Source organism: Aplysia californica, unplaced genomic scaffold, assembly GCF_000002075.1.
Source record: "Aplysia californica isolate F4 #8 unplaced genomic scaffold, AplCal3.0 scaffold00561, whole genome shotgun sequence".
Lineage (NCBI taxonomy): Eukaryota > Metazoa > Mollusca > Gastropoda > Aplysiida > Aplysiidae > Aplysia > Aplysia californica.
Window position 1 is genome coordinate 231,806 of NW_004797831.1, and position 8,831 is coordinate 240,636.

At 42.9% G+C, this 8,831-nt stretch overlaps 1 protein-coding gene across 1 annotated transcript in view; it reads right to left on the reverse strand.

Annotated features, from left to right (window-relative positions):
• LOC101853965 (fibropellin-1-like) overlaps positions 1–8,831 on the reverse strand; it is an 89,935-nt gene that overhangs the window by 43,145 nt on the left and 37,959 nt on the right. The window contains exon 21 of the mRNA XM_035972033.1: positions 8,637–8,747. Within this exon, the coding sequence (XP_035827926.1) occupies positions 8,637–8,747 (111 nt within the window). The remainder of the gene's footprint in view (positions 1–8,636; positions 8,748–8,831) is intronic.

The following is an 8,831-nucleotide window of genomic DNA, read 5'->3' on the forward strand; positions in this document are numbered from 1 at the left end:
CCACACACACACAAAAGAGCAACAACAACAACAACAACAAAACAGCAAGAGCTATCGTTGACTAAAAGTAAAAGAAAACTTATAACAAGAGTAATATTTTTTCTATCCGTATTTGAATACTTGAATACTCGAATTTAGAACTGGGGTCTTAGGAAAACGGGATGATCCAAGCTTCCTCACCCCTCTTCATATGGGTCCATTTCAGTGTGCGCAGGAAGAGTAATATAACGAACACAGCATAATTCGAAACAAAAACTTCACACTACGAAACACCAAACGAAACTAGGCATGATTCATAAAGCGATCTGACTGGTCTGGGTGTTTACTGCTATTTACGGCGATTCTGGGAGAATTAAATTACACGGAGCGTACACTGAGCCAACGGTTTCTGTTTGCACACGCCTGTCTCCCTTCTCCCCCCTCCCCTCGCTTCCCCCCCCTGCCCTTTCCCCTCCCCCTTGTCCCTTCTTTCCGCAGTTGCAGCTCAATCTGAGACCAGATCTAACCCCAATCTATGCTTTCAAACATGGTTTTGTTTCTAATAAGTTTATAGTAATACTTTTGAATCTATTATATTTTTTACGCTGTCTTTCTATATGCGTGTATGACTGGCTCTTTATTCATTACACGTCGATCACAATCAACCTCATGTTCGGTCATGACAAACCCTTCCTTCTTTGCAACCTATTCGATGTCACTGCCACAATGGCACGGGTGACAGAGGAGAATATTAATCTGTCACTTCGAAACATCAATACAAGAGCCTCTAACCACTGACATTCTTAGCAAGTGCGGGCCTTTACAAGCAGGGTTGAAAAAGCCGACACCTAAATGATTCATATTGTGTCCATGTGGAAGTAAAGCAATAAAGAAAGTGTTGGATTGGAATCCACAAGGTAAGAGATCAAGGGGAAGACCGCGTGGAACCAGGAGAAGAATCACAGAAATTGATTTACAGAAAAGTAGGAAGACATGGAATAAAATCAAGAGGTTAGCCCTGGATAGAAAAAGATGGAAAGCGTTTGTCCGTGGCCTATACCCTGATGCAGGGTGAGAAAGGCAATGATGATGATGATGATGATGATGATGATGATGATGATGATGATGATGATGATGTAAAGCACTAACAATGAGCCTACAAGTCTGGTCGTGGTGTGATCCTCAGAGTGCCCCAGTCTACTCACCATCAACCCAGCGTCTGGTGCGGTCGCCAGTAGCTTTTGTCGGAGGTCTGTAAGGCCTAGGGACGCCACTGGAGTTGCAGCAGTGACGTAAGCATAACCGGAACAAGTAAAACGAGGCCACGCTCAAACCTGGAAGCCAACAAGAAATTACCTGTATTACCTGTCCTGGGCAACAACGTCATTGCACACCGGACAGGTCCATAAGTGCTCAGTTCCCCCCAGCACCATAGCCCGCAAGGTATCTATACTGATTGTTCCGGTGGCTGTCTGATTATGTCGACGTCTTTCCTTTCCAGATAATCATTCCTTTCTTCCTTCTCCCCTCTCTATCCCCATTTCCCGCATCCTAATGATTGCGTGGTGTTCTTCTGTGACAACAAGATTCTGTCTTCAACAAGAAATGGGTGTACATTCGCATACGGGCATTTACATTTGCTGTAATGGCTTGATGAAGCCCACGTGGGACGCTCACTGTTAAAATCTATCAAGAAACGACAAATGCAGTTTTTGGGACACCTGAATAGACATAAAGGTCTTGAACATCTAGCTCTCACTGGCTTAATCGAAGGCAAACAAGACAGGGGTAGACCCAGAGCAACCTACTGAGGGAACCTAGACCAATGGGTAACGGGGAAAGATCAGGGAAACGTAGCTTTTTTAAGAGCATCCTAGCAAGGGAATGAATGGAGAACCATGATCGCCGATGTCTGTCGAAGATCTGACACTGGACGGTGATGATGATAATGGCATGCTTTCCCAAGACTTATTTCGTTTGGGTTTTTTAAAACCTGTTAGTGTCAGTATGTCTGTTTGTCTACTGGCTTCCGCCAGAGTCTCTCTGGTTTGTCTGTCTCGCACTCTATCTGTCCGATTGTCTTTATCTCCACCCACATCTGCCCCCTTTACTCTCACAGCTGCTCATCGATTTCTCCAGCCCACGCCAACACCGTTGTTGTCTCTTGAGTAGTGCACACACTTGCTCGGATTGCATTCTAAAGACTTTTGATATCTTTTTCTATTCTCCATTTTCCATCACACGCACACACATACGCACACACAGACACACACAGACACACACACACACACACACACACACACACACACACACACACACACACACACACACACACACACACATGTACGAGCACGCGCACACACAGAGATCCACACTTACACTCATACACTCAAACACACAAACACACACGCACACACACGCACACACACACACACACACACACACACACACACACACGCACACACACACACGCGCACACACACACATACAGATCTATTTATTTAAGTGGGAGGTGTAAAATGCCTTACACATACCCATCACCAAGCGCAAGGACAACTAAAGTTATTTTTTCCCCACCATTCCGGACACTGGACATTCTCCTGAAAAATCATTGTGCGATTTACATAAATTGAGTACATGGCAGAAAAGGCACCAATAAAGCTAGAAACACAGTTTTCTTTTTGTCTCAATTAGTTCTTCTCTATTGCATAGCATTTTTTGTTTTAGACCATTGCTTTTCAAAAACACGGGCACAGAAGTCCCACTCTAGTGACACATTTATAACTGCCATACCAACCAGGGAAAGCCAAACCCACAAAGTTCCTCGGAAACAGAAACACACTTGTCCAGAGTTGTCCTCAATGGGTTTTTCTGCGACTTCCCTTTCCCCCTTTAGTGTATAACGAGGCTAAACCAGAACGGAAGTGATATCATTTGGCAGTGGATTATCAGATTATACGTTATGAGACAGACAGTTGCTGGACAACAGAATCTAAACATTAACAAACAAAAGATTCTCATCATCATCATCATCATCATCCGGTGCCTTGCCGACTGGCGTGGGCGATCATGGACCTCCACTTCACTCTTTCATGCGCTGCAGCAATGGTGTCTGTTGTTCTTGCTGCTCCTAGCCATGTTGTCAACTTGTCCAGTATCTTTTCCCTCTGTCTGCCTCTGCCTCTCTTTCCATCAAACTTGTTGTTACAATATTCTCTAATGCTTCTTTCCGCATTGGGTGTCCGAAGAAATTTGCCTGTCGCTTTCTTATATTCGTGATAAGTTGTCTTCTATAATTTGCTTCTACCAGGACATCTTCATTTGTTTTTCTAGCTCTCCATGGGATACGTACCATGCGTCTTATGAACCACAAATCTGTCGCTAAAATTGTTCTTTCCAGATGTTTATTGATTGTCCACGCTTCGCATCCGTATAATAGGATTGGCTCAATGTAACTTTTCAGTACTCTTTTTCTCGTTTCCAGTAACAGATTAATTGTTTTTGCTTGGCAGATTCTAGACATTAGCAAACAACATTCTTAGACACAGACTTTCAGACAACAAGTTCACAGTCACAGACAACATTCTCAAACAGACTTTCAGACTTCAAAGTATGGTGAGGCAACGAATTCTGCAACACCATAGAACATTTTGAGACAGAAGATTCTCAGATTCTAAGACAACAAAACTCTCACCTAGACCAATGAGAGTCCCGAGGAAGCCGGCCAGCAAATCTCTGCCTGTTCTGTCCGGCTCTGACTCTGGTGGAGTCACGTGAGGCGACACAACACATTTACAGTGGCTGTACTCCATAGTGGGGCAGAGGCTGGGGGATGTTAGGGACAGGATATCCTGAAACCGGGAAACAGAGCAGATTTACAGTGAAATGTTGTTGTTGTTGTTGCTGTTGTTGTTGTTGTTGTTGTTGTTGTTCTTCTTCTTCTTCTTCTTCTTCTTCTTCTTCTTCTTCTTCTTCTTCTTCTTCTACGTCATCAACTGTGGTTCGCCGCCCATTTCTCTGCTCGGAAGCCACTGTTTAATGTGAAGCAGATGTACATGTATAGGGAGTAGTGATCATTACATTTAGTTCTCTTTCACGGTGTCATTCAATTATTGTGAGGCAGCGTGGTGACATCAGGCGCTCGTCAAAATAATAAAATTAAAGAAACTGGCACTTTTCCGCAGGCTTGTGAATTTTTATCGAAATTTTCGTTGGTTTGTTTTTTTTGCTCAACACCTTTCATGCCCATTAAAGAACACATTTCTGTGTGAATTTTACTGTAAAACGTTGATTAAAGGGACAAAAGGGTAAATTTTCAGTTTCTACGGACTCTCAAGCTAAAGAAATAACTCATCTTTGGCAGCCATTTTCTCACTAGCTTTACTTCTGAAACCAGGTGACCCACGCCTCCTTCATTCGCAAATATCTCGACTTGTATTCAAGATAAAAAAGAATTTTTTTTCATCCAAAGCAAGATATATGGACAAGCTTTAATATGATACGAATAACTCTACATGCCCCAAAATAGACGAGAGCCTGACTCCACCGCCTGATTAGCGACACAATTGGAGAATGAAAAAACAACAACCCTTGAGCACAATCGATACAATAACACGATAAAGAGCGGGAAATTACAGTAAGACTGTCAACATTGGATAGATTGATCGCTTCATATGCTTTCCTTCCTCATCGACACACGCTGATGAGGATAGCCTACTGTATTCCAACAGACAGGAAAACAGAAATGCTCTCTATTAAAAGATCAGTTTCTCAATGTAGGGATCCAACTCGTAACTTTTGCGTGAAAAGCATTAGACCACAGGCGTCAGAACACTGGTGTAACTCTCCCCAAAACTTTGATGTCAAGAGAAGAAACAGATCATAAAATGTAGTCAAAATGTTTATGAAGTTATTAACAGAGCAGTGTATCCATATAGTAAACCGAATTTCGGAATGTTTCTCCGTGAGTTCAGCTAGTAACTTGCTGTTTTACGATGCAGGTGGCCATGTTTAAATTCTCGAACTTTCATGACGTCCAAATGGCTCGGTTCTGTCAGAAACGGACGGAAATAGGAAGTTTCGCCTTTTAGATAGCCATATCGTGTTGAAAGAGCCGATAAAATACATACCGTACTGTATTGACAGTAAAAACAGGTCTCTTATCCGCTGTTTTCCTCTAAGACGGCTACAGAAAAGTTGCGTTAGTTTCTTTTCCCGAGTTGCTACAGTCCGAATCAGTTCCAGACAAGATACTGTTCGTCATCGATTTTATTACATGGAAGCTACAACTCGACAACATGACTACAATAAAGACAATAACAACAACAAGTATGAATAAAGACGACAAAAACAACATTTAACGACTCAACAACAATATCTGAGACCCCCCTCTCCTGGAACTCACAAAAGGATTTCCGTACATCCCGGGATGCCAGTGAGTGCCAGGACTCCCAGTAGCAGGACGTCCGCCCCCTGAAGGATTCCCAGAAACAGGACCACTCGAGGGATTCCAAAATACAGGGCCACTTGACGGATTCCCAGAAACAGGACTGCCAGGTGGATTCCCAGAAACAGGACTGCCTGGTGGATTCCAAGAAACAGGGCTACCTAATGGATTCCCAGAAACAGGGCTTCCTGATGGATTCCCAGAAACAGGGCCACTTGACGGATTCCCAGAAACAGGGCTACCTGATGGATTCCCAGAAACAGGGCCACTCGAGGGATTCCAAGAAACAGGGCTGCCTGATGGATTCCCAGCAACAGGGCCACCACTCGACGGACTTCCTGAAATAGGACCACCTGAAGGAGCCCCCCAAAGAGGGCCACCGCCGCCACTAGGGGTCCCTGAACCTCCAGTACCGGGGTGCCCCGAAGAGTTAGGATTTCCTGTACCAGGTCGACCCACTCCTGTCACAGGGCCACTGGCGCCACCTACAGGACTTTTGGCTGGGATTCTGCCGTGGGGAAAAAAGGGAAACAAAACTTGGTATACACTGATGCTAACTTTAGTAATACATGTACTTGTACGATACGAATATCGCTACAATTTGAACTCAGAAGTAATCAATATTATAGTTATCCTTAAAATCCCACCACAAACCAGCCATTGCAGATTTAAACATTGAAAAAAACCCAAACTATCGCTCAAAGACATTATAAAATTCTGTTTGAGGAGGATTGCATTTCGAGATTTTTGTACCTGAACGACAATGTGCAAGCTAGAATTCATATGCTGGATATATTAATAACTATTTATTTGGTGTGTGTGTGTGGGGTGGGGGTGGGGTGGGGTGGGGGTGGGGGGGGGTATTCTCCCTGCTTTCTTTTTCAGCCCTTTTCTCTTTTCTTCACTTCATTTCTTTTCGGTGTTGCTATCTAGGAAAAATCTGTGTACTGTGGGCTGTATCTCGAAGACGCTGTCGACATATAAACTAACCACGAAACAAAACAACCACAGTAACCATAGTACGCCAAACTGACGCCGCCCCCCCCCCCCACCGAATATCTCACTTGTTCCGATAGCCACAGGTCAGACCTTGCCAGCCGTCGACACAGCTACAGGTGAAGCCCAGGAAACCATTCACGCAGATCCCGCCATTCTTGCAGGGGCTGGACGCGCAGAAGTCAAACCCTGCAACATAACACAACAGTGTCGTATGATTCAGACACGCTTGTTTTCACATATCAGTATCACTGAACTAATACGAGCCGTATGATTCAGACACGCTTGTTTTCACATATCAGTACCACTGAACTAATATGAGTCGTATGATTCATGCACGCTTGTTTTCACATATCAGTATCACTGAACTAATACGAGGCGTATGATTCATGCACGAGTGTTTTCACATATCAGTACCGTACCACTGAACTAATACGAGTCATATGATTCATGCACGCTTGTTTTCACAAATTAGTAACTCGAAACCAGTAAGTGTCTTATGACTCAAGCACACTTGTTTTACACATCAGTAACATGGTACTAATAAATGTCTAAAGCCCCATTTACAGGTACAGTTCACTGATCGACAAACTGTTGGATATCGAAAGAATGGCGGGGATCCTGTCAACTTCCCGGTAAAACTGAGCGTGGAAACGAGCAATCCTCTCGATATCGAAGGGTTCTCAGTCCAGCCACCAGATACCCGGCGAAACCAGAAATTTTTCCGACCGGCGAACTGAAGGCCTGACGACGAGGGAGCGGCTTCTTTGATGTTGCCCCAGGCGGAGTTGAAAATGCATTAAAAAGATTTCTTAAATATTGGTCAAATAAAAAAAAACCCGACAGATTTTCGTGATCAGCGATCCAAAATTAGTCAAATTCAAGTGAGTAACAAAATTTAATGCGGATTACCGAGTTAATTTTTCTGTGTGTTTTGTGTGTTTTGTCAAGGACTGACACTTTAAGGATAAAAAAGAACCTTTACGTCTAAATGGAACTTCTCTAGTCGACAAACTTTCAGTTCAACGATGACCCAGATCTAGAGTCTGTTGGTCAAACTGTCAGTTTGTCGATGAATGAACTGTACCTGTAAAGGGACCCTTATACCTAAGGCCGGCGGTACTTGTTTTCCCAATAATTTAGTGACATGGTACCAATGAGTATCTTATAACTCAAGCACACTATTATTTTCACATATCAGTAACCCGGTACCAAATTAGGATATAATATAATGTACCGATCCATCTTTCATCAATGAGCATTGCTGCCCTTAGGGTAATTTCAGCTTACCCCCCCCCCCCCCCCCCCCCCCCCTCAACCCCCTTTTTTATAGGCGAGTTGGGTTTTTAAAAAATTGTAATAGAAAAATCCAAAGTCAACTTAGAAAGCTCATACCAGGCTCACAGTTCCCCAGACATCTCCCAAATGTAGAGTAATATTTATTACTTTATGAGCTCAGTTATTAAGCACTTTTTGGTTCGAATCCCTTAGGTGTGCATACACCCATTCTTTGGAGAAATTGTAAAAGAAAACAAACAAACAAAAATAAAACCCCTCTGGTCCTCGAATGTGCAACAACTACAGATTAACTAGCCTCTTGAAGTTGGCAAAACTGGGTACTGGCTATGAAGATGTTGGCAAGCACTGTGCGATAAGATAAGATAAGATAAGATAAGATAAGATAAGATAAGATAAGACAAGATAAGACAAGATAAGACAAGATAAGACAAGATAAGATGATACTTTATTGGCCTTACAGGAATGATCAAATTACATGTAGATATACATATATTTTGAATTACATTGCTTTCCTAAAAAAAAAGAAGAAAGAAAACAGTATGAAGAGAAAAGTAAAGCTGACAATAATACACATTTCACATCAGATGCATCTTTCAACCAAATGCATATTAGTATCGAAAGAGGTTCAGAACCAGGTGGGCATAACGAAGAGCACAGGGAAAAACGATGGTAGTCACAAACTGGAAATTGTAAAGGTGCCAATTTTAAAAGATTGTGAACTCATAACTTCATATTTGTTTGACCGGTTGTATAATAAATATTGTTAAGGTGTTGTTGAATGGTAAATCTAACAACATTAATAAACCAACACTTGAACAGAAATACCGTTATGAGTCAACCAGCGTTCAAAATTGGTACCCTCACGATTTTCAGTTTGTGACTACCGTCGTTTTTCCCGTGTAGTATTGAGTACCTGTCTGACACAGCGTTCCAGTAAAGCCTGGCGCACACTGGCAGGTGAAAGAGGCGACGTGGTTCAGACAGACGGCGCCGTTCATGCAAGGGCGTGGCAAACACTCGTTGATGTCTGGTGGGGAAGACACGACAAGGTAGACACGTACATTGTTAGGACATAACTTGTGTACACGTATACATAGGACAAAAGATGGGT